The sequence below is a fragment of the Gossypium hirsutum genome, chromosome A05 (assembly GCF_007990345.1).
Source record: "Gossypium hirsutum isolate 1008001.06 chromosome A05, Gossypium_hirsutum_v2.1, whole genome shotgun sequence".
NCBI lineage: Eukaryota > Viridiplantae > Streptophyta > Magnoliopsida > Malvales > Malvaceae > Gossypium > Gossypium hirsutum.
This window is the reverse complement of record NC_053428.1, coordinates 14703480-14714836: the sequence shown is the minus strand read 5'-3', so window position 1 is coordinate 14714836 and position 11357 is coordinate 14703480. Positions and strand designations below refer to the sequence as shown.

Genomic DNA, 11357 nt, shown 5'->3' with positions numbered 1-11357 from the left:
GAAACAAGGTTCCAAGTCTTTTAATATTTGCTTAGGTCCGAAGAAAGCGTGTCACGCAATGTTTTTCTTTAAAATATTTTATAAATATATTATATTTAAAATATATATTAAAATATATATTAAATGTATATTTAACTTGGGTTCAACTTTGAGTAAAAAAAAATTATCTAGGACTCCACTCAAATAAAAATGAGTCTTAAATTTTGCTCAAGCTTATTTTTTGAGGTTTTTATTTTTATTTAAACATTTTTATATTTCAAACAAGTTTTCAAATTTAATATAATTAACTATTAAAAATTAGGAGGTATAGTATAAATTTAATTATAAAAATATAAAAATGTTTTTTATGTATTTTATTTTTTAAACAATAAAACAGATTGAATCAGACCAACCCAAAATTAAAAAATTTAAACACAAACCCAACTCAAAACAGGTTGTATTAACTTGAAATAACTAACCATCCAATCCTTCCTAACCCTTAGAAATTAAGGCTTACTTCCCCATTATTACTGTGTTGAAATATACTTTTGAAAATTTTATGAAAAAAGTATGTTTTCTTAATTTTAAATGTTAGACGTTGCTATTAAAAATTGTGACTGAAAATTAAATTATCTATTTTAAACATGATACTGAAAAAAAAATAATTAATTTAATATAATGATATATGAAATATAAATTCCAATTACCTTTTGAATTATTAATATAAATTGTAAAATCAATATACATAAATAAAATACTTTAAAATTTTATATCGAATGATATTTGAATAATTTAATATAATAATATTTGTGAATAATATTTAAGTAAATTAATATAATGATAAATGATATTTAAATAATTTAATATAATGATATAATTACTATAAATAACAGTATTTTGATTATTTCACTTCAAAACGCAAAAGCTAAGAGCAAAAGCTAAAAACATTCAAATCTCAACTTTTTTTATTTAGACGAAAAACACTTTTTTAAAAGCAATATGTTCTTCACTAATTGGAAAAGTACTTTCCCATCGAAATCCTTAAGTTTACCTTGTAGAAACATTGAATCTTTGAGCTTTAGACTATCATATTTACGGAGAAAGATTTTTAATTTTATTTGAAAAAATCGAAAATATTACTCATCCAGTTTTTTTTATTTCAATTTAGCCAAGTGGAGTGAATTGATTAGTTTTGACTTCGATTTAATCGATTAATTCAGTTAGTTGTTGATTTTTAAAACTTGAAATTGAATTGACCGAAAAAATCAACTTATTTTATATTATTTTAAAGATATATTTATATTATATAATAAATATATAATCATATAAACTCAACTCAATAATCTAAGATGGATTAATTGAAAACAACCTACTTTACTAACTGAATCAAAGTCAATTTAATTGATTTTCTCAACTAAAATCAATCAAATCGATTTCCTTAATATAATTTAAAAAAAAATTATCGAACCAACGGATTAAACAGATTGCAGTTACCCTTCCAAGCTGGATCCATCACTAACAAAGGCATCAGCCATGTACATACAATTATCGCTTGAATATCTAAAAAGAGTTAACTGCATTAACATCCTCAAACTACATTTCATATTATAAATTGATCCTCAAATATCAAAACATTTTAATTGTATTCTAAAAAGAACTTATATTACATAAATCAGGTACTTCTTCTACCCTAGTTATTAGTTTGGGCTTTAAATATTACATATCTAACCATTTTACCATTTAATTTACTATTTTTGAAATCTCAATAAAAAATTCTAAAATTCAAATTCCTAATGAAGGGATTTTTAGGGAATTTTATAAGAGACATACATCATCCAATAAAATGTGATCATTTTAACTTCGGTTTTCTCTGCACTCTGAAACTCAAACAAAATTTGTCAATTTAATCTAATTCTAAAGGTTTAAAATATGATAAATTTTGTAAATATATAAGGCTAAATTTATTCAATTTTTTTAGAATTAGAACTAAATGACAAATAATGTAAACATTGAAGGCTACATTTCTTAAATTGTTAGATTAAGAATCAAATTGAATTGATAAAATGTGTAAACATTGAAAGACTAAATTTATTATTAGGCCAATAAAAATAGCCCACGTCAACTTTTCGTTAAGTATTTCACGGTGAGGATTAAAATTTTAAATTTTAAAAATACTGGTGACGAAATTGAATTTTTTTAAATTGAGTGACCAAAATAAAACCTACCCAACACCACCAACGTATTTTACCCTTTAAATTATTATTCTTCATGTTATTTGATTAATTTTTTATATTTAAAACTCTTCTCAAATTTAGTAATATTAAAATTCTTTGAAATTGTTTTTTTATAAATAAAATTTTTATTAATATACTCGATTGAAATGTTCATAGAACTAATTTATTTATTTTAGTAAATTGTAATATCTATTAGTTTGGTCAAGTACTTTTACTGTTACACGTGTAAGAATGCAATTGAGATACATTTATACTTATTTTTTAAACTTTATAAATAGAATTAATAAAATTAAAAATTATATATATTTCGATGTCCCAATTGGTTTGTTTACTGAAAATTTAGCAATATAACTGGGAAATTTTATAGAGGTCTTTCTAGAATACGATGGATCAAATCTGGGAAAAGAAAATCGCAATTTCATGAGAGTAAGGGTACATATTAATATTAGGCGTCTTTTGAAAAGGAAAAAAGCAAATTCTGTTTTGTGGGAGATGTTCGTATGTAAAATTTAAATATGAACGTTTATCACTTTTTTGTTTTTATTGCGGACATTTAGGGCATAGTGACTCTTTTTGTGAAGCAAAAATGATGCTCGGAGTGGATATTGTTGAAATGGGCTGGGATTTATCATTGCGAGCAAAATCTCGAAGAGCTTTATCAATGAATAGTATATGGTTATGAAAAGAAGGGGAAGGGAAACGAGAAGGAAACTGGAAGGATAATCGAGGTTTGGGGACTAGAACATGAGAAGGGCATAACAAAAATCGAAGTGGAAAAAGTATTGATCCAATTCTAGGTTTTAATTTAGAAGAGGGAATGTCCTCTCTTAATTAGCAGAAGGAAGAGCTTTGGACAGGTCAGATGCAAACTATTATGGAGCATGATTTGAAAGATGGTATCTTAATAGGAGAGGAGGGGAAAAAACGACATAGGGGGGAGCTGGAATAGCAAATAGGAAAAGAAGAGAGTGATAATGTAATGGCAAGGAGTAGGAGAATGGTGGATTCTAATTCTTTATTATCGGCGGCTGCCAAGAGGCATGCCGACCGAGAGCAATAAAAATCGTAAGCTAGAATGTCCGTGGTTTGGGAAACCCACGGACGATTCAAAGACTTCAGCATTTGCTGAAGATATATAATCCCCAAATAGTCTTCTTTATGAGCTTTGTAGAAGACAGATGGAACGAGTTCATAGAAGTTGTGGTTTTGCGATTAGTATTGAGATCGATTCAGAAGGCACTGGAGGAGGACTGTGTCTAGCATGGAAAGTTGATGTTAACATAGTACTTCAGAGTTTTTCTAAAAGACATATTAATGTTGTAGTTGAAGATTCTGAAACAGGAATCAATTGGAGATACACGGGTTTTTATGGATCCCTTTATGCGCAAGATAAAAATGACTCATGGGCTATTTTAAAAAGTTTAGCTTCTGTTATGGATCTCCCTTGGTTTGTTTGTGGAGACTTCAATGAAATTATGTATGGCTTTGAAAAGAAGAGGGGGCTGCCTAGAGATGAAAGAATGATGGAACTCTTTCGAAGAACATTAGAGGAATGTCAACTGAATGATGTGGGGTTTTCTGATAATTGGTTTACATGGGAGAAAGGTAATTTACCGGAGACGAACATACAAGAACGATTGGATAGAGGTGTCGCCAATACAGATTGGATTGCTAAGTTTCCAAAGGTGAAAGTTCAACATCTTGTACATTCCTTTTCAGATCATTGTCTTTTTCTAATTAACACAAGAATGTTTGAAGAACTGTTGAAAAACAATATTTTCAAATTTGAAGCTTGGTGGTTATTGGAAGATTCTTTCATTGCCAAAGTTAAAATTTTATGGGAGAATTCATCTGGAGAGCTGTTGCAAAAGTTGGAATTTTTAAAGAAAGGGTTGAAAATATAGGCTGGACAAAGTTAAAAGGAAGAGAAGAAAACAGTTCTTAAAGGAAAAATTAGCTGAATTATCTGAGGCTGAAAGAGATGACAGAAACTTAGCTGAACTGATTGATACGAAAATTAATTTGAATTTTGATATTGAAATGGATGAATGTTACTGTGAACAGAAGGCTAGACTGAATTGGTTGAAATTTGGTGATAAAAACACTGCATTTTTCACAGTCAAGCAACATAGCGTTGGAAGACATATTTTATTCATAAGCTGTAAAATGAAGAAGGAAGAGAAATGGGAGACTCACAGGAAATCGAGGGGGTTACACGTTCTTATTTTCAAAAATTGTTCTCGGAAGGGGATAGGGGGAATTATGACCATTTGTTGTCAGGGATTGATCGGTACGTGAGGAAGATAATAAAAAACTAATAGCATCCTACACAAAAGAGAAAACTCGAGAGGCTGTGTTTTATATGGAACCTTCAAAGGCACCAGGGGAAAATGGTTTCTCAGCCCTATTTTATCAGAAATGTTGGCATATTGTAGGAGAAGAAGTCACCTCTTTTTGCTTACGACTTCTAAATGGAAATATGAAAGTGGTTCTGTTAATTCTACTAATATTGTACTTATTCCAGAAATTATCAGCCCTTCAAATATGACGCAGTTCAGGCCAATTAGCCTATGCAATATGCTTTATAAAATTCTGGCAAAGGCTATAGCTAATAGATTTCGAGGAGTTATTGAAAATGGCATTAATGATGCGCAATGTGCTTTTGTGCTAGAACGTTTAATATCAGATAATGTGTTATTAGCCTATGAAATATTGCATATACTTAAACAAAAGGGATTGGGGAAAAAAGGGTTTATGGCAGTAAAACTCGACATGAGTAAAGCATATGATAGGGTCGAATGAAATTTTTTAAAGGAGATAATGGTACAAATGGGGTTTGCTCAAAAATGGGTGGATACTCTTATGAAATGTGTGACAATTGTTTCTTATTCAGTGGTCATTAATGGGTAGATGGGAGGAAAATTTCTACCAACCAGAGGACTTTGACAAGGTGATCCTTTAAGTCTATTCTTGTTTCTTCTATGTGGGGAGGGTCTATCAAGCTTAATGAGATTAGCAACAAATGGAGGTTTTTTCAAAAGTGTTAAGATTAGTAGAAGTGGCCTATAGGTATCTCACATTTTATTTGCCGATGATTGCATCTTATTTGGGGAGGCAACATGTGGGGGAGCTAATTTATTTAAAGACATCTTACGTGAGTACAGCTTTTGCATGGGTCAATGTGTTAATTTTGATAAATCAACAGTATTTTTTAACAAAAACACTTCAGAAGGGGATAGACGGTTGGTTGTCAATTTACTGAGGGTCCACAATTCGAATGAACCAGAACGTTACCTAGGGTTGCCGAATATGATTGGTAGAGAAAAAATGAATATTTCCAAAATTTGAAAGATCAAGTTAAAAAGCGTATTGATAACTGGAGCAATAGGTATTTTCTCAGGGAGGAAAAGAAGTATTTATAAAGGCCATTATTCAATCTATACCAACTTACACGATGGCTTGCTTCTTATTACCTAAAGCTCTATGCGATGGATAAAGTTCTGGTGGCAGAAGGGACATGGGAAAAGGGGAATTTGTTGGTGCATTTGGAAAAATCTTTATTTTTTAAAAGAAAATAGTGTTTTGGGTTTCCAAAATTTTGGTCAATTTAACATTGCGTTATTAACCAAGCAAGGGTGGCGTTTTATTAACTATCCAAATTCGTTATTGACCAGAGTTTTAAAAGTAAAATATTATCTGTAATTGAGTTTTCTAAACGCAGAGTTCGGAAATTTTCCTTCACTCAACTGGAAGAGTATTTGGGCAGCAAAGGGCCTTCTTCAAAATAGGTTGTGTTGGAGAGTGGGTAGGGTGGATAAGGTTTCAATCTAAAATGATAGTTGGATTCAGGGGATCGAGAAAATTGAAGGGCAAAACAGATCAAACAATGAGGAGCTAAAATTAGTCTCATATCTTATTGATACTACAAACAAAAAATAGAGGTCAGATTTGATTAATAATGCCTTTCAAGCGGATATTGCTCAGAAAATCATAAGGATCCCTCTTACAGAGACAAGCCACGAAGATATTCAAGTTTGGAAAGGAGAACCGTCCGGCGAATTTTCAGTACGCAGTGCCTATAAACTATTACAAGATACTACTACGGATCCTAGTAATAATTTAATACAAGCCAAAATCAAAGAATTTTACAGGAAACTATGGAACCTATAGCTACCTTCAAAAATTACAATTACTGTTTGGCAAATTTCCTGGGATTTCATTCCTAATCTAGCTAATCTCATATACAAAAGAATCACTAAAACGACAGATGCCCCCATTGCTGTTCCTGGGTCGAAAACAGTCCTCACATCTTTCATCAATGCCCTATATCAACAGAAGTTGGGCAGATTTTACATCTTTCCTGGGTCATAAATAATATGAATCAAAATATCTGAGAATGGCTAACTTGGGTTTTTAGGAGAGGCACCGACGAACAATGTCGACTTTTCTGTTATGCTTTGTGGTTAATCTGGTTTTCCAGGAACCAGTTTATTCATGAAAGAAAAAACACAATAAGAAGATATCTTACACAAAGAATACAGAGGTATATGGAGGAACATGAAGTAGTGAGAGCAATGAAGATTCCTTTAAATACGAATAAAAGACACAAAAATCAAGAAGACATACCGAGAATAACGATTCAGTTTGATACAGCTTTTGATAATAGCAACTTCAAGCAGCGACAGGTCTGGTGGTTTAGAGCCTGAGGGGTGAACTTCTGGTCTCAAAGTTGACCCTCCACAACAACGTCTCCTTCCCGTTTGCAACAGAAGCATATGCATGTTTAAAAGCCATAAAGTTAGGGATCTAATGGGCATGCAATCCGTTAAAGTCATGGGGAATTCCAAAACAATAATAAAAAAGTGCCAAACGACATCAACAGACAAATCAGTAATCGGAACGATTATCAGAGACATCCAGAATATGAAACCTTGTTTTCAAGAAGTTAACTTTCAACATATTCACAGAGAAGGAAACTTGCAAGCACATAGAATCGCAAAGAACATGCTTGAAAGAGGAAAGATTTTGTACCTGATGGGAGAAGGACTGAACAGTCAAACTTTCGTTTCGGAGGGGTGATGGTCAAGATGCCCAGACTAAAGGAGCTTTTTGAGAAATATGAATTTCAAAAACTAGATAGCAAATAAAGTTTAGTTCATTGGAAATCGCTATCATCAGAACGGATGGGATTTTGAAATGAAAAGTCGAGCATATTAATGGATTCCAACCGTTTGAGTTTACTGGGGTAGAAAAATAGGTTTCATGTTTTTTTCAGTCTCATTTATTGCTTTTCGTTCTCATCAAGTTTGTTTTTCTTTAATGTTTTTTTTAAGGAGGTTTTCACTATTAGATTTATAGTGAGGCCGGATCTTTGTTCTAGTTTTTTTTGATGTAGTAGGCCTGAGTCCAATGATTTGTTGGGCCTCACTTATTTTTTCTTTTCAAATAAAAAACCCAGTCAATTTTATTTCAAAAAAATTATATATATTTATGTTCTATTCTTTTTATTTTTTTTAATAGTCTAAAAGTTAGAGTAAAATTAAAACATTGATACACATTTTTATATTTTTAAGAAAATTTAATATTTTTAAAACTTTATATAATTTTGGACTTAAACATTTAAATAATTTTCTATTTTGAATTTTATTAAGCATTTTTATTAATTTTAAAATTTATAATTTTTTTAAAAGATTAAATCCAAGATGAATCTACACAAATAATTATTTATTTTTCCAAATTTATTCCAGATATAAAAAGTTCAAATAATTTTTTTGAAATTTTTTAATTTTTTACTGACGTGACAATAACAGGTTAGAAATTATTATCATTAACAGTAATGGTTAAAAACAAAAAGAATATTAGTAAAAAGGCTTAATTAATACAATTTAAAATTTTGAATGCTCATGAAAAAACTTAATTAATTCTTTTTTACCCTTAAGTTCCTTTTTCTTTTTAAATTCCATGATTCTGTTTGTGTCAACAAATAAAATAATGTTTGTTCCAAGCAGATATGGTATTGGGAATATATATCCGACCATAACAAGTGGCATTATCTCATTGGAGCAACAAATAACACTTCAAAAATTGCTTCAGATTTTCGATAGATCAGCTTCACCAAAATTATTCCAACTAGACATTGCAAAATCAGACATCCCTAATGTTACAAACCAATAGGAATTCAGACATTGATAGTCATAAGATAACGCTTTTGAGTTGTACCAAAATAGGAAAAATCCTAACTTTTTCCTGAGAAAATTGTTCCGAGGCTAAGCTCGTTATTACATTAATAATACTAACAGTCTGCATTTAGAAACATATATTTCCATTTCACAGTCTATATAATGTTGCCTTTATTTTACAGAATACCTTTAATGCTTCAACTATATGTCGAAAACTTCAACTATAAAAACAACACAAAATTAGAAAAAGAAATAACAATGATCAAAACTAAGATTTGGAAGCTTTTTAAATGGCTGATTAGCTTCTTATCAACCGTAAATTGTTTATCTGTTCCTGCTTGACAGAAGGAACTCTGTCTCCATACTTAACACAGAGGAGGAGCAAAATATATACTAAATTTAGCCTATTGGGGAGGGGGGTGAATTTGGTTAATAAAGTTTGTACAGATTTTATCTATTTCAAGTATTTTTCATGGTGCTACTGTTGCAACGCAAGATATTTTTCCCTATGTAGATATTTTACATGCATATCTTAACAGCCACTCAAACTCAGTAACTTGTATTTTGCTGCCACCATTTCAACATCATAACTTGAAGAACAACTCTACTGCATATGGGCTCAACAAGTTTCTCTCTTTCAAAACTCGTTTATTGTCCTAATAATTTGTGGTTGTCAATATTTAATTATAATGAGTGTCAAAATCTCCAACTGTGCATTCAAATTTCAAAGACAAAATGAGAATTAAAAAAAAAAAAAGATAGATACTGGCATCGGCTACTGCCCGTTTAGTGTTTTTGTGGATGGAAAGAGTGCCAAGTGGAAAATCCAAAGAAAATATCGAAATCTTGAGCCCCCAATGAAATGAGAGATATAGATACTGGCCTAGATAAGGATTGAGGAACCTCGCCCACAGCTCCCTATATAATCCCTGCGCATTGCCTCCTTTCCATCACTCTCAAAACTTATACCACGAACTCCCATCACACGAGATCATCTTTCCCCTTCAGAATGGCAGCTGCAACCATGGCTCTCTCTTCCCCATCTTTCGCCGGAAAGGCCGTCAAGCTCTCTCCTTCCGCCCCTAAAATCCAAGGCAATGGCCGTGTTTCCATGAGGAAAACCGCTACCAAGGCTGCTCCCTCCGGAAGTCCATGGTACGGTCCTGACCGAGTTTTGTACTTGGGTCCACTATCTGGTGAGCCTCCATCTTACTTGACCGGAGAATTCCCTGGTGACTACGGTTGGGACACTGCTGGACTCTCGGCTGACCCAGAGACATTTGCCAGGAACCGTGAGCTCGAAGTCATCCACTGTAGGTGGGCTATGTTGGGTGCTCTTGGGTGTGTTTTCCCTGAGCTTTTGGCTAGGAATGGAGTCAAATTCGGTGAGGCCGTGTGGTTCAAGGCCGGATCTCAGATCTTCAGCGAAGGTGGGCTTGACTACTTGGGAAACCCAAGCTTGATACACGCTCAAAGCATCTTGGCCATCTGGGCTTGCCAAGTTATCTTGATGGGAGCTGTTGAGGGTTACCGTATTGCTGGCGGGCCTCTCGGTGAGGTAACCGACCCCTTGTACCCAGGTGGCAGCTTCGACCCATTGGGTCTTGCTGACGACCCAGAGGCATTCGCTGAGCTTAAGGTGAAGGAGATCAAGAACGGCAGATTGGCTATGTTCTCCATGTTTGGATTCTTCGTCCAAGCCATCGTCACCGGAAAGGGACCATTGGAGAACTTGGCTGACCACCTTGCTGACCCAGTTAACAACAATGCCTGGGCCTACGCCACCAACTTTGTTCCCGGAAAGTGAGATTAGAGGGTGAGAGTGATTTGTGTTTGAAGTTTCTGTTGATGTGATGTAAATTTGTTGCAAATCAATGAGAGCATGAGGTGAATTTTTATGTGCTAAACATGCATTTGCTTTTTGCCTACCTTCTTTTCACAGCTTTAATCATCTTATTCATCTGCATTTTATTTCGAAAAAGAAAATGATTGATTAAAAAGTGTTGAATATAGCATCTGGGCCTGCATAATAATCTTACACGAAACAATGGGAGAATTATGTGATAACAGCAGCTCCAAGATTCACTACAATCTATCAGATATATAAAGAACTTCTGCATACGGTTTCATTCTATAGAAATTTTATATTGGTTTTCCCTACTACTATTCTCCTTTGCCAACGTTACCAATAAATGATCATTTCTTTTTCGTCTTTTTTTTTAATTTTATAAAATATTAAGTTAATTTGCATTTGACTTCCTCTAGAATTTAAAATTCACTTCTAGTCTCTTCAAAATTAGAAAGTTTATAGTTTAATCCCCAGGGAAATTGTAAAATTTTCTTTTAATATAGTGATAATAAAATTAGTAATGATTCAAATCCAACTTTCCAGAAAAGAATTCAGACTTCACTTGGAGTGAGTGGAAACTTTTTCAATTTCTAGTTCTCCCTCTTTGGAAGTAAAAGCCCAATTCTTTTAGAAAAAAAAAAAAAAGAAGATTGATGGAGCTAACTTAAAAGATTATCAGTGGCTAAGGCAATATTAATGTCCTATGACCTGTAGCATGAAAAGCAACGAGGTAAAATAAAAAGTTAATCGGAATAAAAACAATAACTTTTTATTGAGGCAAAGCCTCTCTCAACCAACAAAAGTGAGGGAAACTAAAAGAATTCCTAGTTTAAATTACCTTAAATTAAGGGTGCAAGAAAACATAATAGTTGGTGCAAAACCAAGCAACACCGAAATGATAAGAGATAGGAGTATTCAAGATTCGGTTAATACTTGAATTAAATTATTTAAAATGTAAAAAATTTTAATCATTAATCAGATCGAAAGTCTTTTCAAGCGAAATATTTTAGTTAATTAAAATTGATATATTTTTGTCTTTTAATTAAAATAAGTATAAAAAAATACATTGTTAATGTTCATGTTCTTTTATTTAATAGTACAAAAAACTTTAAATGG

The 11357-nt window shown here is 32.3% G+C and overlaps 2 protein-coding genes across 6 annotated transcripts; one reads left to right on the top strand and one right to left on the bottom strand.

The window, feature by feature from the left end:
• Positions 1 to 6100: 6100 nt before the first annotated feature.
• LOC121229383 (uncharacterized) lies at positions 6101 to 7555 on the bottom strand. 5 transcript variants are annotated; one of them, XR_005927121.1, is made up of 4 exons: positions 7245 to 7539; positions 6840 to 6965; positions 6619 to 6681; positions 6101 to 6536 (listed from the first exon to the last, which is right to left on the bottom strand). XR_005927121.1 is itself a non-coding variant. In XM_041113559.1 (2 exons), the coding sequence occupies exons 1-2, from the start codon at positions 7127 to 7129 to the stop codon at positions 6359 to 6361; spliced, it is 468 nt and encodes a 155-aa protein (XP_040969493.1). In that variant the 5' UTR covers positions 7130 to 7238; the 3' UTR covers positions 6101 to 6358. The 5 variants fall into 5 exon arrangements, 1 of the variants encoding a protein (XP_040969493.1); XR_005927120.1 differs by having other exon boundaries at positions 6101 to 6681; positions 7245 to 7555; XR_005927122.1 differs by lacking the exon at positions 6619 to 6681 and having other exon boundaries at positions 6101 to 6573; positions 7245 to 7534.
• A 1738-nt stretch (positions 7556 to 9293) lies between these two features.
• Positions 9294 to 10299, top strand: LOC121229382 (chlorophyll a-b binding protein of LHCII type 1). The gene has a single exon (XM_041113558.1). The coding sequence runs from the start codon at positions 9402 to 9404 to the stop codon at positions 10197 to 10199; it is 798 nt and encodes a 265-aa protein (XP_040969492.1). The 5' UTR covers positions 9294 to 9401; the 3' UTR covers positions 10200 to 10299.
• The last annotated feature ends 1058 nt before the right edge of the window (positions 10300 to 11357 follow it).